The 27,630-nt window shown below is 43.3% G+C and overlaps 1 protein-coding gene across 1 annotated transcript in view; it reads right to left on the reverse strand.

The window, feature by feature from the left end:
- Positions 1-27,630, reverse strand: part of AFF2 (ALF transcription elongation factor 2) — a 489,494-nt gene that overhangs the window by 61,983 nt on the left and 399,881 nt on the right. Inside the window, exon 9 of the mRNA XM_060002892.1 lies at positions 23,504-23,541. Coding sequence (XP_059858875.1) covers positions 23,504-23,541 — 38 coding nt within the window. The remainder of the gene's footprint in view (positions 1-23,503; positions 23,542-27,630) is intronic.

Here is a 27,630-nt window from a genome sequence, read left to right on the forward strand (position 1 = left end):
TTATGAAAAACAGACCCAAAGCTTCCATGGAGGAGACGTTGGATACCATTTGTATGTTCTGGAATACAAGGAAAATCCCTAATCATCTTGGCATTCATCTCAGAAACTCAGCACGTGGCAATACCGCCAGAAACATGACAATTTGGTCTCCTTAGTCATTCTTTCTCCAATACTTTTACATTCAGATGAGGTGCAATGTAACTGAGAATACATAAAAACATTATAACATCATTTGTTCAGTCTACTAAAGTAGGGAGTTTGGCAGTGCTTTTGTTATAAACATTTCTCATGACCCTCCACGAAAGAAGCCAACAACTGGCTGGGATGTGGAACGCGAGGTTGATTGAATGGCTGTTTAGTGCTCAAAATAATAACCAAATGCAAGAAACTAGTTGGAAGCCCCTCACCTCTAGTCCAGCCTTCAGTTATCTTTGCCTTTGTGCTATAGACAGTGTGATGAGAATGAGGCTGCGTTTCAGTCCTGGAGGAAAAGGAAAGGAAAAGAGAAGGGGAGATTCTGAGGAAATGGATAAGAGCGGGAAGGCAGGCATAGAGGAAAAAGAAAGAGAAAACATAATACAAGAGAGAAAGGGGAGAGAAGAAAGTAGAAAGGGAAGAATGATTTGTGGTAATAGAGTCCTTCATTGAAATAGGAAAATTATGAGGCTTATTGGCCTGGCTGCTGTAAGGTCCCTCTCTCTAAAGAATTCTCTAGCCATAGCATTAGTAGTTACTAATCAATGTCTATGTTCAAGGTCCCAACTTCTCTTCCTTCCAGAATCTAGCAGTTCTCTGGATAAATTGAAAAGTGTAAGTCTCAAGACTACCATAAAAAAAAAAACCCTCAACATTACTCAAAGTGGCACTGAAAGGTAAACTGATGACTAGAATTCATTTTAAAAAATCAAACACAATCACTAGAAAAAAATGAAACCTTAGGCTTTCTCTAGTTGCGGCGAGCGGGGGCTACTCTTCGTTGCGATGTGCGGGCTTCTCGTTGCAGTGGCTTCTCTTGTTGCAGAGCACGGGCTCTAGGCACGCGGGCTTCAGTAGCTGTGGTGCGCGGGCTCAGTAGTTGTGGCTCGCGGGCTCTAGAGTGCAGGCTCAGTAGTTGTGGCGCACGCGCTTAGCTGCTCCGCGGCATGTGGGATCTTCCCGGACCAGGGATCGACCCCGTGTCCCCTGCATTGGCAGGCGGACTCCCAACCACTGAGCCACCAGGGAAGTCCCAAGCTGCGCTGTCCATGTGACATCAGGGCTTTTATTCTAAGAAGTCAGCCCAACAGATCCACCAATAAGCTTCCACTTGAGCAACAAAAATCAACGAATATGGATTGAAGTGGTATGCAAGGTTCAGTCACTGGGAAAATGGCGAGGAGGTCATGGCAATTTGGCAAAGCTTTGATGTGGACTGCTGCGAACACCAGCAAGATGGACTCTACCCCATATTGTCTATAATTATGGGCCATAAATTCCACTCTGTGTTCTCCATATGCTACATCTTCATTTAGAAACCACGGCATTCACGGCTACTTCCATCTCAGCTCTGCAATGAAAGTGATTTCCCCATAGATCCTCAAGAAGAGTGACTCATATGAACTTGAATGACTTCCCTTTCTGCTTTGCATAGGAAAGGGGATGTGACTTGAGGGGGTGCCTCTCTCCTGAATTATACCATTATTTGGCTGGTGCCAGAAGTGGGGACCTCATGCAACCAGTGTGAAGCAGAGTGGGAGAATTTCTACTCACCCTTTTCATCTCAGAAGAGACCGAGTAAATAGACTTGTCAGGCTTTGATGTGGCGAGGCTGCTTTTGGCAAAGGATACCAACGCATACTTTGTTATTTTCTTTTATGACATAGCAAGTTTAGAACTAAAACAGAACTTCCAGTCCAGCCCTGATGCTTCCCCAGCCCTGGACTCACTCTTTACGTAAAAGGCACAGTACATGGGAGGCAGGAGAGCTGCAAGACAAAGCAAGGAAAATACTAGAAATATCTGATCCGCGGAACTGTGGCTTCTTTCGTGGCACGTGCACTAAGAACCCGCATCCAGCAGATTCAGCAGATGTTTAGCCGGCACTCACCATATGCCAGGGATTTTCATCCACATGATAGAGGCATTATCTCATTTTAGAAATAAGGAAACGAAGGCTGAGAGAAGTTAAGAAAATTGCTCAAGGCCAAGTAAGGAGCTCTTGCCACTGAACCCAGCTGGTAGGCTTTCCAATACAGGGACGAGCATCATAGCAAACCCTTGCATAGCTACGCTGTTCCACGTATGCATGTCAACTCGTTTAATCTCCATCGCAGCCTATGAAGCCGGTGACATCATTAGCCCCTTTTTACAGATGCAGAAAGGGAGGCAAAGAGAGGTGAAGCAAATTTGCTCAAGACTACCCAGTGGGGAAGCAGCAGAGCTAAGATGTGAACCCAGGCTCTTCATTTCTCCAGACTGTGCCTTGCAAGGTTCTTCAAAAGCCTTGCAGACAGCCTGGACTCCCGAGGCCAGTGCCAGCGGCCAGCATTTTGCCATGCAGGTGACCTAGTAGCATCCCCTGGGACAAGTGCGTGCGTGCGTGCGTGCGTGTGTCCTAAAGGCTGAGATTAACTTCACTATTTCTTTCATCCATTCATCTAAGCAAACATTAAATGCCTACTGTGTGCTAGGCACTTCCTCTTCATAAATTGGTTAAAAAGCTCAAATTATTTTTCCAATTTTTCTAATTTTCTCTAAAATGTAGAGATGATAACATTGTGTCCTTAAGACGGTATCTTTAAAATCCGGGATGAAACAACTGGATATCCTCAAATTTATCCCTATGGCTGTCCACTGACAGGAAGCTATAGCAGAAAGGATCCATAGATCAGACAGGGTGAGAGCCGCCAGGAGCCTTACAGCCCAGCAGGCCCCTCTTTCATTGGATTCAGGAGAAAATGGAGGCAAACCAGACAGCTACTCTTAAAAGCCAATTGTTAAAATAATTCCATCTAATAGCACGTGGATCTGCTCTTTATCACTGTCTGTGGAATGGTTAGATCTGGATGTGTGTGCAAGTGTCTTGTCATATGCATCTCTTATTCAATAGATCTTGCTGGGTTGTTTGTTGATATTCAGCCTATGAAGAACTTTCTGGTAAAATCTGAGAGGGGTGAAGAGCACAGAAATTGGAACTCAACAGAAGCAATGGAACCCCACGTTACCCAAAGGTTGTTGGAACCAGCAGGATTTGTGGGGGAGGTTTGGTTTCATTCTAACATTTTAAAAAATTATTCTGATGAATGGATAAAGAAGATGTGGCACATATATACAATGGAATATTACTCAGCCATAAAAAGAAACGAAATTGAGTTATGTGTAGTGAGGTGGATGGACCTAGAGTCTGTCATACAGAGTGAAGTAAGTCAGAAAGAGAAAGACAAATACCATATGCTAACACATATATACGGAATCTAAAAACAAAGGTCATGAAGAACCTAGGGGCAAGACGGGAATAAAGACGCAGACCTACTAGAGAATGGACTTGAGGATATGGGGAGGGGGAAGGGTAAGCTGGGACGAAGTGAGAGAGAGGCATGGACATATATACACTACCAAACGTAAAATAGATAGCTAGCGGGAAGCAGCCGCATAGCACAGGGAGATCAGCTCGGAGCTTTGTGACCACCTAGAGGGGTGGGATAGGGAGGGTGGGAGGGAGACGCAAGAGGGAGGGAATATGGGAACATATGTATATGTATAACTGATTCACTTTGTTATAAAGCAGAAACTGACACACCATTGTAAAGCAATTATACTCCAATAAAGATGTTAAAAAAAAAAGAGAAGGATCAAAAAAAAATTATTCTGTATCACACTTGGGTTGACCTCTATCCAGAAGCAGAAGCTTCTGTGTATCTGAACTCCCCTCCCCGACTCCCACAACTGAACTCCACCGCCCCTGTGGGCAGAGGTTGGTGGCCTCAGTTTGGAATCCCCTTCAGCGTCTAGCAGAGCAGAGGCGCAACACATTTCCATTCAAGTCCAAGAATCACGCAGAATGCTTTCCCCGGGAGAGGTACTAATTGTCCAAGTTATCTCCATTTTCATAATCCCATGAAAATCAAGCATTGTTTACCTAGATGGAAGGCATCAGATGCAGGTAAGAACCCCGAAGCTAAACCGCTTTGCCTTCAGTGACAGAAGATTGATGTTTGCTAAAAGTATGTACACGCACATACACACACGTACACACGTGACGGATTCTTTTTACAAGTCCCACCAGCCTCTTTTCACTAGCTGGAAGGTTTAATCATTATCTTTGTTCATTAATTATGTCCCTGAGACAAATCAAAGTTTGGACAGTAAAAGAGTGTCACATTTTGAGTTTCCATAGTCGCCCTGTCACCCTACCGAGAGGATTGGGGACTCATCCATCTATATAAAGGTGAGATCCAATTCACTTTTTATAGAAAAATCTAAACTCTGGTGGTCGTTTCTAATGTTATTATCCCTGTCAGTAGAACTGAAGTCTTAAATATAATTAGGCCCCATGTGTCTGCCGGCAAATGCCAAAGTCTCAGCTGTGGTTCCACCTTGACATACTCTACTTTTTCACGAAAGAAAAACAGCCCCGGAGAATCGCCCCTAACTTCCTTCTCTGTAACAAACACTACACACAAACTGTCCTCTTCCTTCTAAGGTCTAGATACTCACCAGCCTCACAAACACGTATAATCAGATCAGCTTTGGGTTGGATTTAGAAAGTGATTTGGGACGCTGTGAGAGCTGGTACACTGTGGATATCCTGGCAGAGAAGAAAACCCTTCCAGGCAAAGGGTATACGTGTCCTTCAAAGCAAACGATCATGTGTTTCCTTAGGAGTTGAAGGAGTTTTCGATCCCCTAGGCTCTGTCTGTGGGACCCTGTTCAACTCTGCTAATGCACACTGCGATTTTTAACACATGCCCATATTTTATCTATCACACATGCTTTGTTTTTACTTACTAGTGAGTTAGATACGGTTTGCTATGTTTCAGTTTCCAAATTTTAGCGCACGGTAGTAGAGTTTGCTATTCGTGCACTTAGATCTCACATCATAAAGCCGACCCTAAAGGGAAGAGCAAAGAATGGCATCTTCAGGGAAATCACCTTTTAACAAGGTGCTTTTGGTAATTCAGGGACAAAACCCCTCGTGCCAAGCACATGAGGTACAAAAGTAAACCATTTTAATCCCCAAATCGACAAAGTCTGAGGAAAGCAAACTCTAATTGCATCAAACTAGAATTTAGTCAATTACATATGGGCCATCACGGTACAGACTTGGTTTTGAGGCATCAACTCCCTATAGGTGTTGGTATGTGAAAGGTATTACTTGTTTTATTATCTGAAAAACGTCTGTGTACTTTATAAGGGGCTCCTGTGTAACAATGAGCACGGTGAAGGCCAAAGGACATTCATGCATGGCGAGCGTGCCAGCCAATTTCTTGCTCTGGCTGCAGAATGTGCCAGGGAAATCTGGCAGAGCCACGTGCTTTCCATAATCAACTTGTCCTTCCGCCAGTGGCTGCTGGATCCCCGCAAGCCAATGAGCTGTTTCGAGTCTGAAGCAACAGAAGATACCTTGGCAAAGAGGAAGCGTCGCAATGAATAATGAATGACCTCTCCCCCTTGCTGGCGTGGAGGGAGGGGGATGGGAGGGCTTCCTTGTAGATGACCGACTTTGCGTGGCGGGCAGAAGGTTGGAGAACAGGAACGGTAAGTGGGAAATGATTTAGACCCAAGTGCTGGCGTTTTGCTGAGAACATCCTAATCACTGGGAAGAGAGCAGGGATGTCTGAGTGCCCGTTAATAAGTACCATCAAGGTATCTAAACCCCCGGGCAAAGTCATTCCAGTATGTGAAAAGACAAAGGGAGGCAAAAGAGGGTCCGTAGATGTGAACCACTTTCTACTTTGTCTTCTTTTTCCAGAAAATAGAAGAAAGATGAAACGGATTCATTGAATTCCCCCAAACTGAAACTCTACTCCAGGAGTACCAAATGGTGTGGCATTTGAATTATTCTTTAGCCACAAATTAGCACCTCTTACGAGTTTCATGCTTTTCAGCCATTGATTTTTGATAAATCCTGATTGGCAAATGTGAGAACAGATGTAGGTGTGCCAGATGGTTTTCCCAGACTTACTCAGGTCTAACTGCCAGACTTCGGGCCAACGAAAGCTTAGAAAATTAAAGAAATAATTTATTCTCTTTTTCCTGACTCTGGGGACGGTTCTCTCTGTGCCCACTAGTTCATGCACTGCATGCAATGCTATTCATTTGGAAGAGCTCACTTATGCAACTTCCAGGCCAAAAGAAATACACCAAGGGACGGAAAACAGAAAATAGCTTCAAAAAATTAAAATATGCTGGAAAACAGGGAAAATGCCAATTATCAGCTCTCCAAGATTTTATGAGAAAATGCTTGATTCCTTTGAGCCAAACAGTGTTTACAGTTGCAGCAATGAAAATTCTAATTTTGTGCTCTAATGAACACAAAACGATCCACACTCAACCTTGGCAAAACTTATAATGACTGTGTAATTGGAGTGACTTTGTCATATTAAAATATTTCATAAAATTATAGAAAAATGCCAAGAAGTAAGACTACGGATTGGGAAGTCTTGGATATGCGATACAACAGCCTCCCACCCCCCATTTTATAAGTAGAATGAATAGTTTCCAGAATTGAAGAGCACCATTCTCACTTAACACCAGTTTACCAAAAATCCAGAAGACGTTAGATGCTTCTGAGAGAGAGCCACGTAATTTTATTCTAAGCATTAAACATATCAAGTAATAATTTTCTTTTGTTGCAAAATCTCTCAATACACTTAAAATGCTATTAATTCCTCCTCACTCTACATTTGGAATGTAGAAAAGGGAAGACTTTTTAAAATTTTCTGTTGCCATTCCCTAGTCCACAACGGAGGCTATGGGGACTCTCGGTCTCCAGCATAGTTGGAAGAGAAATCCAGATCAGTGATTCATGAGTGTAAACACACAGATTTGGAGAGGACCTTGATTACACCCTAGTTCACAGACTATTGAATAGATTTGAGGCCTGAGTCCCAATCCCATTCTCTTGGGGGTTCTTGGATTCAGAATTGGAAATATCCACTTCTGTATTGCTAAGGCTTTTGTCTTTGTGTCACATATGCAAAGTCTAAATACCTACTCTTTGGTTTAGCCTTCTAAACCAAAAGACAGCGTCTATACAAGTAAAAGGGGGTTAAACAATGCGTAATTGGGACCCAGAATAGCCAAAAAAAAAAAAAAACCCAAAAACCCAAAACTTGAAAAAGAACAAATTGGGAGGAATCACACTTCCCCATTTCAAAACCTATTACAAGGCTATGGTAATCAAAGCCATTTCAAAACCTACTACAAAGCTATAGTAATCAAGACAATCAAGACAGTGTGGTACTGGAATAAGGATAGATATATAGATCAATGGACCAGAAATAAGCGTGCAGAAATAAACTCTCACATTTATGTCTTTTCAACAACTGGGGCTGGGACAATTGGATTTCTACACGCAAAAGAATGAAGTTGGACCTCTACCTCATGCCATATATAAAAATCAAGTCAAAATGGATCAAAGACATAAAAATAAGACCTAAGACCTAAGACCTAAAACCGTTAGAAGAAATCATCGGTGCAAACCTTCATGACCTGGGGTTAGACAATGGGTTCTCAGATATGACACCAAAAGCACAATCAACAAAAGAGAAAAAATAGATAAGCTGGATTTCTTCAAAATTAGAAACTTTTGTGCTTCAAAGGACATCATCAAAAAGTTAAAAGGCAATGCACAGAATAGAAGAAAACTTTTGCAAATCATATACGATGAGGGACTTGTATTGAGAACATATAAAGAATTATTACAACTCAATAATAAAAAGACACAGGATCTGAATAGGTATTTCTCCAAAGAAAATATAGAATTGGCCAATAAGCACATGAAAAAATGCTTAACACCATTAGCCATCAGGTAAATGCAATCCAAACCGTAATGAGATTTCACTTCACACCCACTAAGATGACAATAAACAAAAAGACGGGTAATAACAAATGTTGGTGATAGTGCCAAGAAAGTGCACGCCTCATATGCTGCTGGTGAGAATGTAAATGAGGCAGCCACTGTAGAAAATAATCTGGCAGGTTCTCAAAAGGCTAAACATAGAATTACCATCTGATCCAGCATTTCCACTCCTAGGTATATACCTCAAAGAATGATCACACAAAAACTTGCGCATCGATGTTCATAGCAGCACTATTCATAACAGTCAAAAAGGTGACAACAACCCAAATGTCCCTTGTTGATGAATGGATAAACATGATGTGGTCTATCCTTAAAATGGAATATTATACAGCCATGAAAAGGAATGAAGTACTGATCCATGCTACAATATCGATGAACCTTGAAAACATGATGCTAAGTGAAGGAAGCCAGACACATAAGACCACATGTTGTATTATTCCACTTACATTAAATGTCCAGAAGAGACAAATGCACAGATACAGAAAGCAGACGAGTGGCACGGGCTGGGAGGAGGGAAGAATGGCGAGTGACTGCTAACGGGCACAGGGTTTCATTTTGGGATGGTGGAAACGTTCTAAAATTGATTGTGGTGACTGTTGTACAAATCTGTGAATATACTATGTGAATTATATCTTAAAATAGCTAGTTTTAAAAATTGCGTCATCATCTCAAAAACACCAATGTATATGTCTAAAATAGAGACAGTTTTAAGAGAGGGATAGACATTACAGGAGATGCTGATCTGGACAGTATGGGTATTCGTATTTATGTAATTCATCAGATCATTACTCCAGTTTTCCAGTTCACTTTACCTGCTTACAATGGGGCTGTGGCTTGAAGACTGCTTAGGACCACTGTCTAGTTGATTCAGACTAGTGGCCCCCTTAGTGGCCCCCTTGGTAATAAGCTGGTGACCCTTCCAGGTTGTGCCCCAGTGGTTCCATATATCAACAGTAGGTTGGCTAAAGAAACTTGTTTCTGGCTCACTGAGGTACCCTCAAATGAGAATGACTTTGCTTAACTTACTGAGCTGACATCATTAATGCAACCCAGCTTTACTGATCCCAGCATGTCTCTAAGTAGATTTTGATATTCCATAGACAAAAGGCTTCTAGGTCAAACATGCTAGGGAACCACTGCAATAACCTATATTCCCCCTCTGAGAGGTGCACAATGTCCATTAGAATGTTAAGGGCTCAAAATTCAACTTAGAAGAAAACTTTTAAACCCAGCATTTGCTGTATTTATTTGACCACTTTGCAGCAAACACACACACCCACACATGCACCTGTTTGTTTTGTTTCCTGCATAACACCTATTAACATCCTTCAAAACACGATCCACGGACCACACTTTGGGAAACTTAACTTAGCCCATCAACAATTGGCGGAAGGAAGAGAGAGCTATGACCTTGAAGCTTTCACTATCTGGGGACGTTATCTCGCTTTGAAAAATGTTAATCCTAAAAAAGATGAATATGGACGCATAACGCTCAGATCCCTAGAAGAGTGTTTTCTAACCTTTTCCACATGTTGGTTCATGTAGGAAAGGATTGGAATAGTATGGTTTGTAGTCAAGAGACTCCAGGGCTCCTGGGTCCTGCCACCCCAAGTGTCACAAGGATCAGTAGACCTGCATTTCTGCAATCTATGCCACTAAAAAACTGTGGGGAAGTCCTGTTCTCAATAATCCATCACCAAACCACCCTAATTCAACTATTTTCGTGTCGGAGAATTAGTAGACGAGCTGTCTAGGCGATACTTGACTTACCTGGACATTGGAGAATTTGTGCAGACACTAGATTAATGTTTTTCACATCACTGTGAGATTGACTATAGTTCTGTCGAGGCGGTAGGAAGCGGGTGGAGCATAGGGGTGATTTAACACCAAACTGTCAAATCCAGGAACAGAACTGGATTCTTTGAGGAGTGAGACTGAGCACGGTTGCATCTACACACCTAGCTCTTTTTTCCCCCATCTTTAGCGAGATATAATTGACACATAACATTGTGTAAGTTTAAGGTGTATAACGTGATGGTCTGATATACTATATTGCAAAACAAGTACCACAATCAGGTTAGGTAACACACCCATCACCTCAAATAGTTACATTTTTTTCGTCTGTGTGGTGAGAACTTTTAAGATCAACTCTCTCAGCAACTTTCAAGTAGACAATGCAGTATTGTTAACTATAGCCACCATGCTGTACATTACGTCCCCAGAACTTCCTCATCTTAAAACTGGAAGTGTGTACCCTCTGACCACCTTCACCCATGTCTCCCCGCCCTCTGGCAACTACTAATCTACTCTCTCTTTCTATGAGTTTGGTTTTCTTTTTAGATTCCACATATCAGTGAGATCATACAGTATTTGACTTTCTCTGTCTTATTTCACTTAGCATAATGACCTCAAGGTTCACCCATACTGTCACAAGTGACAGGATTTCCTTCTTTTTTGTGTGGCTGAATAAGATTCCATCAGCTATAAAGTTGACCCTTGAACAACATGGGTTTGAACTGCATGGGGCCACTTATACATGGGTTTTTTTTCACTAAATATGTACTATGGTACTACCTGATCCACAGTTTGTTGAATCTGACTGTGGAGTTATACCTGGATTTTTGACTATGCGCAGGAGTTGGTGCCCCTTAACCCCTGTGTTGTTCAGGGTCAACTGTACAATACGGCACATCTTCTTTATCCATTCATCTGTCGATGGACACTTAGATTGCTTCCATGTCCTGGCTATTGTGAATAGTGCTGCTATGAGCACTGGGGGGCATGTGTCTTTTCAAATTAGAGTTTTCATCTTTTCTGGGTATATGCCCAGGAGTGGGATTGCTGGGTCATATGGTAGCTCTATTTGTAGTTTTTTAAGGAACCTCCATACTGTTCTCCATAGTGGCTGCACCAGTTTACATTCCTACCACCAGTAAACACCGAGAGCTTTTGAGCAACCAGGATTCCCGTGCAAATGGCACGATGAGAACTGTTCACTGTGATCATCTTGCATGGTCTTCCTAAATCATCGACGAACGATTAGATTATGTGTGGGATGGTCTCTGGATCAGACACTCTTGTAACTCCTTGAAAATCATTCTCTCTACACGTGGCAGTTCCATTAACCAAACTATTTTGATGAACCAGAGCACTTCTTTCCCCAGGCCTCTCAAATAGCGAAAGAAGAAATATAACTTTTTTTTTTCAAACATAGCAATTTTGTTTTTACTATTCATTTGCTTCCTTATTCTTCTTTTGGGGAATCTGAGGTATACTGAAGATTTCTGTAGCAGTAAAAATTCTTTCAAGGATCAGATTTCAGAAGGCTTCACCATGTGCTTTCACTTGAAAGACAAATCCAATTCGGCATGAAGTTTCATTATGAAGAAACTGTTACATGTGATGACACTGGTTATTGAAAATGGAAATGAAGTGAGAGGAAGCTAACACCGATGTGTATGAGATTCTGCTTTCTTTGAGTGACACAAAGAACTCAATATATCCAGTCAGCTCCGTTATGCCCACTGGGAATTGAGCTCCGGTGCTATTGCGTAGGGCTGCTTCTTCATTGCTGGAAACGCAAGTATTAAGCCTTCTGTCAGGTACATCAGTAGCTAAAGAGAATTTACTACTGGGAATTGTTTTACTTTCCCTCTCTCGGTTAAAGTAATGATAGTAATAATCTGGGCACAAAATTCATAAAAGGAGGGTCCCAACCAGTCGGCACAGGCCGACATTTTGGCTTTTACACTTAACGTCTGAATTATTTTAAACCTAGAGGTAGGCATCGAGCCCATCACCTCTGATCAAGTTTTCTTGTGCTCCGATGAGTGGCCGTAAGCAGAGAGACTTTTAACAGCAACACAACAGGGGAATCGTCTCTCTCCTTCCTAGTGTAGGTTTTGCCTAGGAAGTTCAAGGGCTAAGATGCAGTATATACTTTGATGAGGGTCCACTCTGCTCTGGCTCCCACTCCTGTTCATAAAACTATCCTTTCCGTCTTTCCGTCCGTCCCCGCCAACTCTCCCATAACCATGAAGCAAATAAGCTTTTGAGTACCTTTTCTTCAGTCTCCAGAGTCAATGTCACCCCAAGAGCCCCCTGATGTGTGGCTTCTACATCAGTTTTCTCCTTCCCTTCCTCTGTCCTGGAGGCTCAATGTATTCTGTCTACAGTATTCTCAGTTTGCACTTGGTGGAGTTTGGGAGCTGGGGTACATTTCTGAATTGGGGTCTCCTGTTTAGCTGTGCTGTCAAGATAACTCTGGATTCTTTTCATAATTAAAAAAGTCAACAAGCGGGCAATGACTGATGGATGAGCTATGCCTGCAAAGGTAGTATGAGAGCTTCACTACTCAGTGTCACCACTCTCCCTCCACAAATCTGCCCTGTCATCCATCCAAGAGCTTCAACGTCCTAGATCTTTGTGCCAAATTGTTTTATGATCAGCGTTTGAAGTACAAACTACAGGGAGTCCTGCCATGACGAGTAAAATATTTAATGAGTATGTTAAAAGCTGGAATTTGATTACTGACCTGTTCGTCAATAAGTCCCCCAAACAATTCAAAGTAAATTTCCCTAATCTGTCTTGTTCTTTCACCCTGCCTGAAGGATCGCTAATGAATGTGCTGGCTGAATGAACAGAAAGATGGGGAACTCACACAGCATCGGCCTGGATAACGTGCCATGGGCACCAGAAACCTGTTCGTCCCATGCACAGGTTCCTCTGGAGTACGTTCCTCATCGAGAGATGATTTTCCAATAAAATCAGCCTCGATTTTTGCAAGCATAAGAGCGATCCCCGAGGGAGGAGATCAGGCAACTCAATTCTAGGAAATGCTGTATGAGGCAAAATGAACCCTGAAGCAGTGTTATTTCCTGAAACACGGTCTTGTTTTTTAGTTTCTCTCAGACACATCGATATCCAGTGAGAAATTTGTTTTTTAAACTCCGTCTACTGAGATGTGACCAAAGGATTTAATTACTTACATATTCATGAAAATAACATGAGATGAAAGGAGGTGTGTTTCGTTTTACTGCTGCACAGAGTTACTGCCTGAAGCCTTGTGGCTTAAAGACCAGCTCCCTTAAAGAGAGAGCCGGGGCTACTGGTCAATGCGGACACTGACCAAAGGCTTCTTCGTGCTGTGATGGTGAAGTATGGGGGTAGGAGGAACCGGAGATCAGGAGCTTCTCGGACTCCCCAGCGCTGAGGAAGAGGGCGAGTGTGCATGTTTCGGCATCGGCTGCTGTGTGTCCTATCCTGCTAGTTTCTGAGCATCAAGATGGCCTTTCCAAAAAATAGGAACTATCACGTGTTGTCACCTGTTAACTGAATGCTCTGTTTCCTTGTCCTAGAGTGACAAAAATGTGCCTTCTGTCATTCTTGAGAATGCTTAATGACATCAAATGCAACTGCCCACGCCTAAGCCCCACCCACAGGGACGCCGACATCTTCCCCGCTCCCCCCACTGCACCTTCCCTTCAAAATCAAGAGCAGGACCATATCCTGAGTGGGAAGGCGGCTATAGACCGGAGGCATCAACTGAGACAGAAAATTCTAGCTCTATATAGACAGGACAGGTCACTTGAAAATGCCTCAGAGTTAAGCCCATATGGAATCTTGACTCCTTTAAAGGAAAGCTCGGTTCCTTTCTAGGAAAAGTTATAACTCAGATGAGGGCTAACAAGGAGAGTGCAAAATCAGACTTCCTCTAAGATTAAACTCGTATTCATGCTGAACTATGAGACTGGAACTTCAAAGTCATGTCCTTAGACACCTGCACTCATTCATTCAACCAATACTGAGCTCCTACTGTATGCCAGGGACTGTTTGAGGTACTAAGGTTATAGCAGTGAATAACAAAGTTCTCCCTCATATTGACCTGACATTCTCATGGAAGGTGACGCTTCAAACCTTAGATAGATGATAGCTAAAGAGATCGATCTGACAGAGAGACAGACAGGTGGATAGATACGGTATGCTAACAATTGCTAAAGAGGGAGAATAAAGGGGACGGGGAGTGTATATGCGGGACAGGTTGCTATTTTGCACAGGGTGCATGTCCAACGCTTCTGCGCTTGTTTTACAAAGCCTTTGTAAATTTCCTCCTCAGGGCGTTCCCTATCCACAAGAGAAAATCGCTAATATTTTGAAACAATATTACATTGATTGTCTTGATTACCCACTTTTTCAACATCCACGACTCTAAATCACTCATTGTCCTGGACTAGTTTTCAAAAGTTAAACCCCAATTCAAAGGTCTACCACCCATCACTAAGGACCAGCAGAAGAACCTCACATATGCGTGATGGAATTTCCCAAGAGGATCTCCCAAAAGCCTCTGGGCCGGCAATGCGCAGCTCCGTTATTGCAGGGCAGCCCTCATTTGGGTAGATTTAAAAACACATAGCATCTTCTAGTTGCATCACATGTGAAAACAGATGTTTCTGTAGTGCTAGGAAATAGTAGGGTCTCCTGTTTCTTTTAAACATCCTCCTCTACAGTCTTGTTTCAGTCACATCAAATCTATTTTTGGAAGTAGGTGGGGTTTAAATTATATATGAATGCATATACGTGTGTAGAGAGAGTATATACACATCTATGCAGATCTCCAAAGCAAGTTCACCAGCTTGTCGAATTTGCTTAGTAAACCCTGGTATCATGATTTGAGGCCAGTTAACCTTTCACTTAGCCAATGTGGGTAGTAATACACATCTCCAGCTGGTGGTAGAGAACTGAATAAAGTGTGCTTCTCCACGGGGATGCTATTATTAGCAGATTCCTGGCCACTCCCACTTATAGGGTTTGATAACGCGGACACCAGTGGGTGTGGACGAGCCTCTTGGCTGCCCCCGGCTTGCCCTGCCAGTAACTCACAGGGCTGCCATGGAGTTAGACAGCCATTCACTCCCTGAAGCTGCTAACAAAATAAGCAAACATCCAGAGTTTTCTGAAATATTTTCCCTAACTACGTGGACCCCGCTTGTGGGAACGTGGGGGTTAAGAGAAGAAGGAAAGCAGTCACAATATTAGGGTGTGTTGGGCTTCCCTGGTGGCGCAGTGGTTGGGGGTCCACCTGCCGATGCGGGGGACACGGGTTCGTGCCCCGGTCCGGGAAGATCCCACATGCCGCGGAGCGGCTGGGCCCGTGAGCCATGGCCGCTGAGCCTGCGCGTCCGGAGCCTGTGCTCCACAACGGGAGAGGCCACAGCAGGGAGAGGCCCGCGTACCGCAAAAAAAAAAAAAAAAAAAAAAAAAAAAAAATTAGGGTGTGGCGAGGACAGGGAAATGGATACTGAGGAAAAGATCTGCAACGTCATCAGCAACAATTCTATCTTGGATTTAAATTACCTCGGAGCATGAGGGTAGATGGATGCAGAGTATACAAATGTGTGTGCGTGTAAAAACTGGATTATAACGACACATGATCTACCGCCATGCTACAAATTCTACAAATGGAAACATTTTCCTGTGGAAGAATGATTTACCTTTTTTTTGGTCTTTTTTTTAATGTTGACTCTCCAGATAACTGCTGTTGGTTTAGGCAAAAGCTTTAATAAAGCAGAAACTATCTGTTTCCTATTTCAGTCCCTGGCCAAAGTAAGTCATTCCTCCTGTTCTCGGTCTCCCTAAACTAGTGGTCAACGAAATAACTTATGACCCCAGGCTTCTGACTTTGAACATGTTCTGCGGTAGATGGAGGATGGATTTAGCGTTTTGGAGCCCTGTGCATAGTTACCAGGGGGGCCATGCATCATTTCTCCAGAAATAAAAATAGCCCTACTGTGCTTACGTTTGTGGATGATAAAAATACATTCAGAAAGAATTTGTATGTCTGTGGAACGAATTCAGAAAACGAAGCTAGAATAATAGTGTTCTGTGTCATGCCTACCGAAAATAGTATGTCTTAGTGTAGCCTAGATGTTTGAATAACGTGAAAGGTACTGTCTGAAAATTAAAAACTTTCAAATGTAAGAAACAGTCAAGGGTTGGTAAAGCCACAAGGGGACAGCTGGAGGCTCAGAGGCGCCCTGCAGGAGCGAGAGTTACATAAAAGTCCACAGAGAAGGATTAGCCAGATGTAATCACAAAGGATTTGATGTCTATTTCCCCACAAACCTTTTTTAGAGGGTGCTTTATAATCCACGCCTACATCGCACCTTTAAGTTTCTGTAACAAAAGAATCCTGTTCAGCGTTTTCTTAGTTGCGTCTACACTGTACTACTCTCCTCTTCATGCTAAAAGTGGGGCCCGAGTCTTTGGTGGTGTGTTGCTTCCAGTAAGCTTGGTATTTCCTGCTCCTGTGAAAAACGCCTCTTCTCCTTAGCTGCCTTGACCTCCCAGATATTGCTCACAACACGCACGTGCTTTCCTCTCGTCGTGCCTTTTGAAAGTGTTGTTCTCTTTTGAATGGCTTCATCCCCACTGTTCACTGGGGCCCCTGCTGAGCTAGGGAGAGCCCCCTCCAAGTAGTTGCTCGATCCTGCATCCCAGCCACGGAAGATGCTGCATACGCTTCAATCGCAGAGCCTGTAGGGCATGATGTGTCCGTTTCCTCCCAGAGTGTGCCAACTTTCAGGGCAGAAGCTTTCCCTGACTCCTCTGCCTTTCAATGGAGCCACGTGATTCTGAGTTTTCAGCAGTTTTCTGAAAGATCGCTGAATGGTGATGTTAAAATAAAATTCTAGGTGTAACTCATGTATCAAAAACTCAGTTCGCTTGTGTGCATGGATGAAACAAAGTCGTCCATTTTTGTTTAAGCAGCAAATGCTAATACGAAGAACAGAGTTAGCAAGTAACACGCTACTTAATGAAGTACAGGATAAAAAGAGGTGTTTTCAAAATGTTGCCTAAAAAGTGGCTGAATTTCCTTTAAAATGGTTTAATTGCACCTTTGCTGGCTTGCTTGAGGCCGCTCTGCTCCACCAATAACTGAGTGCTTTCTAGTTCCATTTTATCATCACGGTTCTTAGTGTTAATTGACCACCTAAAGAAGAAGGGTTCTCCTCAAGCCTTTAGAAAGATGAGTGGTGATAATGAGACACACCAACATGCTGGAAGTTTTGAAGAAACTCTTCCTTATAAAGTTAACATAATCGAAGGTGGCCTAATTGTTAAAGTGCCCGCAGTTGTGTGCATTCGTTACTTTTTGAAGCATTTGTTGTCATATTCTCAGAAACCAAACTGTCACCAAGGTTAGATAATAAGACTTTTAAAGCCAACAACAAATTTATAGGCACTGAAAGTGACCATGTGTGTCCTAAGAGGTGAGGAGAACACGGCAGCAGGTTCAAAGCGGAAAGAGTTGCTGGAATCTCAGGGTTCTGGGCAGGCCACTCTCTAGGTCTCAGCTGTCTCCTCCGAGATTCCCTAGATGATGCTACTCTAATTACCAAGGAAAGGGAGGGTGTCCAGAAATCTGGGCAAGTTTCATTAGCTACGAATATGACTGCTAGGACCTTCTGCCTCCAATTATAGCTATCTGGACGACATAGAGAGCGCATTTTATTTTACGTAGCTGTTTAAAAAGAGGTTTTATTGTTATCTTTCCTTTAACTACCTTTAAAATGGCCGATGAGAGGGTGACTATGCTTTAGCTGACATCGTAGAGAGCACACGGATGACTGCTGGCTTCAGGGATCTCATTCAGAGGGACCTAACCCTCAACGTCCCCTCCCCTCATTGAGAACTGCTCCTCAGGACACCCACAACTGATAAAAATCATCGACAGTATGACACAGTAAAAGACACAGGAGACAGTCTATCATTTCAGACATGGGGGATTTCTTTCCCTCCCGTGGTGGACTCTTTCAATCATCTGCTCACCTCGAGTACTCTTGTTAGAGACTGGACACCAATGAACAGGTCCTAGGTTTCTCAAACCACCTACGGAGGCCAGACCTCCACGTGGTCCTTTTATTTTGCATAGAGCGGGGCATCCGATTCCGTATCCCATGAACCCCTGTGCTGGATAAAGGTGCCCTCTGGTCCAACACATCTGGGAAACCTTGGGTAAGACAAAGATAAGCTGGTCTCTTTCTACAGGACCTCTCTGAGCCTGCGTCATTCACAGGGTGCTCCAGGAAAGGGCTGGCACGGTGTCTGCCGAAGCTCCGTGGTGCTGGAGCCTTTTGTTCCGAAAGGAGACAGTCCCACAAGACTCGGCAGAACACAGTACAGAACCCATGGCCTTATCGTTCTGAGAGGACATGGAGGCTGCAGGGATGCGCTGCGTGTCTGTGACGTGAATGTGTCCAAAAGCACCAGAGATACAGACTCCAACCACAAATCACCTTTGGTCGCAGGGGTCATCTAAAAGGCTCAACCCAACATCCCTGGAGCCACGCTAATCTATCTAACGTATTTCTTTAAAACTTTAGTGATGTGGCTTGTCCCCCATTTCATGAATGCACGAGGCAGAAATTATGGGAAAAGGCACTGTGTGTGTGTGTGTGTGTGTGCGCCCGCGTGCACGTGTGTGTATAAACGCATATATCATATATGCAACGTTTATAATGTATGGGCTGGTACGCATCCACATCAAACTTTAACGTCAAGTATTTCCTCAAATAAGCATCATTATAAAACAGAATTTGAAGCTTTGGTGTACGTTTAAGAGGTGGAAGAACCATGTAAATAACCTAGCTGAGGTGTGTAGCAAGGAAGGAACATATCCGATTTCACACCACAAGCTAGCGTTAGATTCAGGACTAGACCCCAGGTCCACGGGCTCTTTGTTTACGTTTAATAACTAGTGGACTAACTGGCGATTCACAGTAACAAGGCAGAGGTCTTCAATGGCATCCGACTCTACCAAGCTCATTTCTCTTATGTGGATAAGCTCCGAGGGCCCTAGGCCACCATTTCTTCCGAGCCTCAGTTTCCAGCCGGTCCTTTCACCGTCTGCTACCTCAGCAGCAGTGTCTCAAGCCAGCAGTCTCTGAAGTCCTGGTCCTAACGTCTCTTCCTCCTCTCCCTCTCCCCCATCTTCTCCGATGGTGATATAACTAGAAGCACTTTCCATCCCGAGAGCTTCCCCTGTACCTTATCTGTCCCCACTTAACAAACGTATGTCTCTCTATCTTGTATTTAGTTCTTTACAAACCGATTTGATCTCTCCTCCTGGACTCTAAACTCCTCGAGGGTAAGACCCGTGTCAGATTTATTTTTAATTCCCTCAGCATCTATCACAGTTCCTGGAATGCTGGAGATCCTCAGTAAATATTCATTGGATGAATAATGCACAGACGTCGTGGTCAGGAAGATCTTTGTGGCTATTTGTCATTTTCAATAATGAAACCACCGTATCTATAAGACGGATCAGTGCCTAAATAAAGCTGTAATTTCCTAAGCAGAGCGGATGCGGGTCCCGATTTGTGAAAGACAACCACCACGTTGCTTAACGTTGTTAACGTGTAAACGCAAGGAAGAATTTCATGCTTGCTAACGGCTTGCTTGCCCACCCTTTTGGTAACAGATGTCAACCTCGGTTAGATTCAACTCAACTTATTAGTGCATGGCTTTTAGCCAAAAGCAATTCACATTTGCAGAAGTGTACTATCACATATGTCTTAATAACAGAAATGTGTTTTTTTTTAAAATGTATGTGATAAGTCACATATGGTAAAAGAAATCTGTACATCTCTCAGGCCTTGACGCCACAATGAAGCTTGCAGATAATTGCTGCAGAACGTTCATATACAAGCGAGAGTCTCTCTGACACATGAAAGAGGCACGGTTTGAACATACTAACCAAGCTTTGATACGGGCATGGTTCCAATTGACTGATAGGTACACCAGTATCTCTCGTCCTGATCACTGATCTTAAGAACGTACAATTTTGACTCTTATCCTCAGAGGTAACGTTGAATGTTTCAAGGTAAAATCGTTAGTGTATCCAGGTACATTATGTGCTTACATTCACTAAGCGTATATTTAATTTCTCCTTTGTATGGAGTGTAATTAATGAGTACCACCGTCTCCCTACGGTGATGAAAGAAGCTTACAACCATGAAGGTATTAAAAATAAATTAAACAAGTGGCTGAGAAATAGGGAGGGGGAAGGCGAACCTTTAGAGAAGAAAATATCCAAAGTACATAACATTGTGAAACATTTACCCTCACTTGAATCGAAAGCTTAATTAGCCTTAGCTAGATCTTGGGAAGTAATAGAATTTTAGAAAATGTATATGCCATTTGCAATACATCCATCTACACACAACTTGGAAGCCTACCAACGTGCTCTAGTTATGTGTTTACGGGTTTCTGAGGCATCACTGCTCCGTCAATGGACCTCATATCCATAACGATTTTCAATGATCCTGAATTCGGAACGGTCTCTGTGCTCCGAGTAAGGATCAGGTGATACCTCAGCCCCAGAAAGTCCTGAACACAAGATAAAGGGCTCAGTAAATACCTACTCAGTGTTTTAGAGGACAAAACGAGAAAGGGTTCATAGTTTAACCTTCGCTGTCACGGGAAAGTTTACATCTGCACCTTTTCCTACCTGACCAGCCAGAGCAGGGGTCAGCAGACTTTCTCTGCAAGGGGCCAGAGAGTAAATATTTTTGGTTTAGTGGTTTGTACAGTCTCAACTCTGCCACTGTAGCACAGGAGCCACAGGCGATACTGAAACAAACGAGCGTAGCTGTGTACCAGTAAAGCCGCTTTTCTGGACGCTGAAATTTGAATTTCGTATAATTTTCACATGTCATGTAATAGTCTTCTTTTGACTTTTTTCCCCAACCATTTGCCAAACTCTGCACCAGAGGATGACATCCAATCACACATAATGATCATCTTCACCAATCTGTGTTCATACTTGAGTTGTAAGTGATGCCTCCAGACCTCTACTTTTCCAGCAAGGCTGCACACGCTTCTCATGGTACGCTCAAACAATCACATGTTAATTCTCATATACAAGATCAAGCCAATAACCGGTCAGAGGCAAAGCGGTTGGTATGAACCAGAGCAACGTAGGAACATTTTACACGTGGCATGAATCAGAAGAAGAGAATGGACGCCTTGGTCAGTTACAACACGCGAACCCTTTGGCCCCGACACTCTACTAGGGTAGGTACCGGTCTTATTAAGCCTCCAGGCCAGGTGCCTGAAAGGAGTGTTTTCTGGGATGTGTCCAATTTGTTTCCTTGTGCATTCATTCAGAAAACACGTAACAAACGCTGACTCTACTTGGCATCGCAGCGCACTGTGTGTAACTAAAATTCTCTGGCAGACGTCAGAAACGGAAAGAGGACCACTATACGTAAAACTTTTCAAAACTTCGCTTCTGCTCTGCTGTCAGGCAGTTTAATTGAGCCGTGCTCTGAAATTCCTGTCCCTGAGCTGAGGTCTTGAAGAAGGCTGTCTTCTTCAAGTACCCAGATGGCTGTGCACGCTGACAGCGGTATCTTATCTAATTGGAAGACAATTCTCAACACCTCCCAGTCGGTTGTGACTTAGGTTTGCTACTGGACAGATCTTCAAATATATTAAAGAGTAAAATATTGTTCCACGTTCTATTAGTAACCCTTTGGCTCTTCTAGTTTTTCTGTTTTCTCGTTACAACATTCCTTAAAGTGCTAGACATTCGATACAGTCTGTACTGTGAATTAGCCAGAGCTCTTAAAAAATATAATTATCTGTAGGGTCGAATTCTCACAAGGAGCAGACAGAAAACTGGTCCCACTTCCAGGCCATCAGTACGATTTAACAAAGCCCCGCACACTGCCAATAGGCTGTCTTGTGCACGCAAAGAGGGAGCTTGGGACTCGCTTCCTATCGGGAGGGCTTGAACTTGGAGATGTCTGTCCCACTGAGGGCCAGATTTACACTCCGCCAGCCTCTGCCCCATCCCTTGTGACCCGGGGCATGCATCTGCCCGCGGGTGAACTGGAGGGAGGGGCGCAGTCGGACTATGGGAAAGAAGATCACTAATGGCCCACCCAGGGACTCAAGACCTGGCCTTGGCCTCATTAGCACCATCCTCTAATCCGTGGAGCTTGCCTGCCATGGGCCTGCAGTAGAGAAGCCTTCCGGGCAAAGACAGAAAAGGAATCAGGCTGCAGAGAAGATTTCAACCGCAACCAAACAACCAGACCAAAATTCAGCTACTAAAACTGCTCCCATAGGACGACTATAGCATAATACATCTCCAGACCACAGATAGCCCTCCAGAGGCTACAGGAGGCTGATAAGGAATATTCCATGGCCTAAGAAAATTAAATTTAGAAACAAAGTACACAAGACCTTTTGGAAAAATGAATTGGAGCTTGGATTTAATGGTGTGCTAAACACTACCCTGGTGACTTGGAAAAGTTAATTATTTTATAAAACGCAAGCAGCCTTCTTGTCACTGGCATTAGCTGAACCATTCTCCCAGAAACTATTAAAAATCAATGCAGTCCCAACTAGATAACTGGATAACTAACCATATATATCCAACTCTATCAATAATAACATTAAATGTGAATGGATTTAACAATCCAGTCAAAAGGCAGAGACTGTAAGACTGGGTGGGGGGGGGAAACAAGATTTGACCATATGCCATCTACAGGAGACACACTTTATATTAAAAGATACAGATTAAAAAACAAATCAATGCACTCCCCATTTCTGCATTTGTTATCCACTCTAATGGAAGTCGGCTGACATAAGTTAACACATAGTTCCTAGAGATGTGATATTACCAGACCTGTAGTAACCCGGCAAATAGAGCAGATCTTCCCTAGGCCACATGGCTGGTGGAACTGGTATGCATCATAACACTGCAATCAGATGTCACAAACCCAAATGACAAGACAGCCATCTTTAATTTGAAAGTCTCCCTTCTGGAAGAGACAGGCTGTCTAAGATGTGCTATATTTAAAAGAGTGCTGTGCAGCTTGTTTATAATTTAAGAGTGTCTCATAAAATGCCTTGGAAATAGCTGTTAGCTAGAAAAACCTTCAGTTAAATATATTTTTATGAGCTCTTCATTAACAGAGCAGCGAGGCCTTGATGCTGAGGTGCCAAACCTCCCCACGTGGCTGGAAATCACTTGGCACATTTTCAGCCATTTACGTCTCTGTCATAGGTCCAAGGCTTGCAATTAAAAATGTAATCTTTTTAGCATGTGCAAAACCCAAAGGCTTGAAGTGCTCTGCATTGAATATGATTATAATAGTATTTGGCATCTACTCATGGACGGCACATATTAATTTATGTAAACTGGGCATAACTTGGAGCACTTCCTCATCAGGACCACAGGAAAAATCAAAAAGCTGGTCCCTGCTCATTGGAGGGTTTTTTTTTTCTGCTTGTTTTGTTTTTGTTTTTGTTTTTAAATTGTCATGAATAGAGATGAACTCAAAATCAAGGTCTCTTTTATGACCTTCTTCTTTCACATGCCTGGAGTACACTCAAATGAACACTTCCAACTAATAAAAAAAAAGAACTTACGTTACAGGATTATTCTTAGATTTTGCCTTTTCAACAGCCTGTGAACAGAAGAAAAAAATGCAATTAGACAACATTAGCAGGCATAATCTTTGCAACTAGTTACCAAAACAATAAGCAATATAAAATGCTCTTCAGAAACATGAGGAGCTAACCAAGGCAGGCTGCTGGAGATAAGCAGACCGGAGACCCAGAAAGCAATTTTCCTCTCCCGGGGAGCGTGGTTACCGGTCCAAGTGCAGCTTTCAGACACAGGCGGGCACTGCCAGGGCTGCCTGGGAAATTCAGCAGTGCCTGTGAGAGTGGGCCCTTAGGTTCATAACTCCATCCTCCTCTCTCCACTTTTCTTCCAATTTTTTTTTTTTTAACCTGAGCCCTGTGCTTGTGGAAAACAGCGATCATTAAGAACTCCCCCATTCCCACTCCATCCTTTCACGTTCTGGAAAATGGCTAATTTCAAAGGACCACACTGCCATCCACATTCTGAGATAAGACTCAACTCTATCCTTCCTCATGACTCCCCTAAGTTTCCTGTATGGTTCTCCTTTCTATTTGGGCTGACCATCTGTTGATCACCAGAAAGGGACTGATGATTTATTGAGACCTTGTCTCCGTTGGGTGAAAGAAGACAGAGAATCTGGTTTACTGTTCCTTTTTGTGAGTGTATTTTGAGCTCAAATAAATTGAGAATGTACACCCACTGAGACGAGACCAGGTCTTTAAAATGGACGTATGAACTTTGTATATGCTTGACTTATGTCTGAAATTTTAGAATTAAAACTATAAGCTCTCTGTATCTGTCTGTATGTTTATATGTCTGTGATTCAGAAAAGTCTTTCCCTCTAATTATGTGAATATGTAATATTTTCCTACCTCCAGATAATACCAACCAATTAGATTTTAAATCCCTTACACTAAAGGAGCTCATTGTGATTGGCTTAGAGATAAGGAAGTATTCATATAATTGGCCGTTCTCAATATTTCAGAACTATCTCATCTCCCTCCTCCGCGTGCACCTGCTTGGATTATGACAGGGTGTGGAGGCAGACACAGAGGGAATGGTCATGGGCACATCTGGGGATTTTTAGATCTCTGGTGGGAAACCGTTCACCCTGCATTGCTCCGGCCCCCTGGCTGCACCTGCCCGGTGATAGAAAGGCCGAAGTATCCATTTCTAAAATCATTTTTATTAGCAGATACCACAAAAGGGCAAGGGCTGACCGATGGCTTGGATCAATTTCCTCCCGTGGAACCTTTAAGAAAACACACACCAAATCATCGAAATGAGGAAATCTCTGGGCCTCTTGGCCTGTGTGCCTTAGATATGGAGGCTGGTCCCAGTTTATTGCTGAACCCATTGATCTGTGTACAGTCCATTTATCATTCATGAAAAGAGCTAGTGATCTTCACAGTATATTAGAAGAAACAACTCAGATCATCTGTCAACAGCCCTCTTATTTCTGTTTCCCTCTCCACAGGGATTGCATCTCCTTCGATTCTTCTGGAATTAAAATGTTGCTAAGCAACACAGCTGGGGGCGCTGATGGCAGAATGGCTACAGTCTATCAAACTGTTTAAGCACCTGGAGGGTTATAGTGATGATTTTTTTTCATACTTCTGTAGCATAATTATGTCATCAGAACCAAACTTGTACCCCGCCAAACTCTTTCAGGCTGTAGAAATAACATTCAGTATGGGGAGCGTTGAAGCAGCGGTTTGCCAACCTCAGGGCTCTTCAGACTCTTTTAAAAGGTATCCATTCGGAGACCTGTATATCTGTGAATCCTGGAGGTGGGTGAGGGCTAAGAGATGAAGAGACTCCTGCTATAAATTAGAAGGCAGAGGCAACCACTTGTAACAGACTATTTAAAATCCAACACTGGACTTGACATCCTGAATGACCAAGGCATAAGCATACTGAACCTTTCTGTGCATAACAACTCAGTGCACTTGGAAGCAGTTTGTTTTAAATCAATGAAATACTTCCCAGTTTAGACATTAGTGTTGGAAATCCAAGTCCTTCTCTTCTATTGAGTCTCAGGTTCTGTTTCTAGATAAATACCCGTTAATATTTGGGCACTTTCTTTGGCTCGGTAGGCAAAAATCATTTTCTCACCATCTGTGGCTGAGGGTGAATTTTGGCAAGTACAGTGAGAAAGAGATGGAATGAGGTAACAGGTGAAAATGAGAAAACAAGGACTATGCGTCTGGCTGGCCCAGTCATCTCTCACAGGTGTTTAGGGTATGAATGCCTGAGCAGTCCCTTAAAGGATGCTGAAAGGAAGAGCCAGATGCCGGCAAGGAGTGGGGGAGAGACCTTGACCTTCACTACAGAAGCACAGGCAGTCTGCACGCCCACGCTGGCCTTTTCTACCACCTTTTCTCCCCCAGTCCTGGAGGGTGGAATAGGATATGGCGGCGGGCTGAAGACAGGCCATTGTGGAAATCACGCGAATCTGCTTTTCCCAATCCCTTAAAATCCAAACAAATCTGTTCTTAAAGAAGACTTAGATTATCACAAAGTAATGGACATGGTGTTCCAGTGGTTTCCTTTGAAAGCGAGCTAGATGTGATGGGCTGAGCGTGCCACTGGCCGAAGACGGGGAGGAGAGAAATCAAAGTGACATTGCTTAACCTAGCTTTGATTCAGCGACATGTTTTCTGAAAAGTCTTCTCTTCTCTGTGTGTCGAGACTGTCACTTAGACCCAGTTATTTTTCTCTAATCAGGAGGCACATAATCACATTCAAGGCCAGTTTCTTTGAAACATATGTCTTTTTATACAGTCATTATAGGAAAATAACTTCATTCAAATTAATTTTTTCCGGGTTGCTTGGATAGTGATGGAAAATAGGCTGAGAGGTTTTCTTTGGAGATTAACCCAGGATCATTCCAGAGTCCCCAGAGCTTTAGTGAGATGCTCTCATGTCACCCTCCTGTGCGCTCACCTCCAAATGAAATGGTTGCAGGGGGTGTCCACCAGGCATGAGAAACGGCTCACCATTTGCGATCTCCACTTTCACTGTAATTTGACTTTTTTTTTTTTTTGCGGTACGCGGGCCTCTCACCGCTGTGGCCTCTCCCGTTGCGGAGCACAGGCTCCGGACGCGCAGGCTCAGCAGCCATGGCTCACGAGCCCAGCCGCTCCGCGGCATGTGGGATCTTCCCGGACCGGGGCAAGAACCCGTGTCCCCTGCATCGGCAGGCGGACTCGCAACCGCTGCGCCACCAGGGAAGCCCTGACTTTGTTTTAAGCACGCTATAAGGAATTATTAAGAGACTCTGAAGAAAAGTTAAGTGAATTATTTGCATGCAAAATATATATGGCTTTAAGGTAAAAGAACTAGTCTAGAAAATATACAAGGAGAAAATTCCTCTTTTCCTTTTATACAAGTTCCAGATACATGTTCAAGAATGTGCTATACCCTGCAAAAGGAGGGAACTCAAAATGAAATGATACAGTGTGATCCACCAAGCATTAAGAGGGTTACATATTGGGATTACAGCTAATTTTGAGTTTAAAAACATACATTAAAGTAATTTAAACTGATTGGAAAATGGAGGCTAGATAGTTAACACTTATGCTGCTTTAATTTGTAACGTCTATATGCTTTTGAAAACCTATATTCTACTTATTTCGTGCCACGTTTCCCTAACACGATACTTACCTTGCCATCAAGGAAGTTCCAACATAAGATAGGAGGATCAAGGGACTTCCCTGGTGGCGCAGTGGTTAAGAATCCACCTGCCAATGCAGGGGACACGGGTTCGAGCCCTGGTCCGGGAAGATCCCACATGCCGCGGAGCAGCTAAGCCCGTGCGCCACAACTACTGAGCCTACGCTCTAGAGCCAGCGAGCCACAACTACTGAAGCCCACATGCCTAGAGCTGGTGCTCTGCAAAAAGAGAAGCCACTGCGATGAGAAGCCCACGCACTGCAACGAAGACGCAACGCAGCCAAAAATAAATAAATATTTAAAAAGATAGGATGATAAAATAAATTAAGATGTTAAAAAACATACTCCAATAGGGTGCAACAAGATGCAATGGGCTACAGGTGGAAAGAGTGCTGTGCTAGAAATCCACAGACCTGGGTTCTGCTACCAGCTTCGCCATTTCGTATCATCATGA

Source organism: Delphinus delphis, chromosome X (assembly GCF_949987515.2).
Source record: "Delphinus delphis chromosome X, mDelDel1.2, whole genome shotgun sequence".
In the NCBI taxonomy this organism is placed as follows: domain Eukaryota; kingdom Metazoa; phylum Chordata; class Mammalia; order Artiodactyla; family Delphinidae; genus Delphinus; species Delphinus delphis.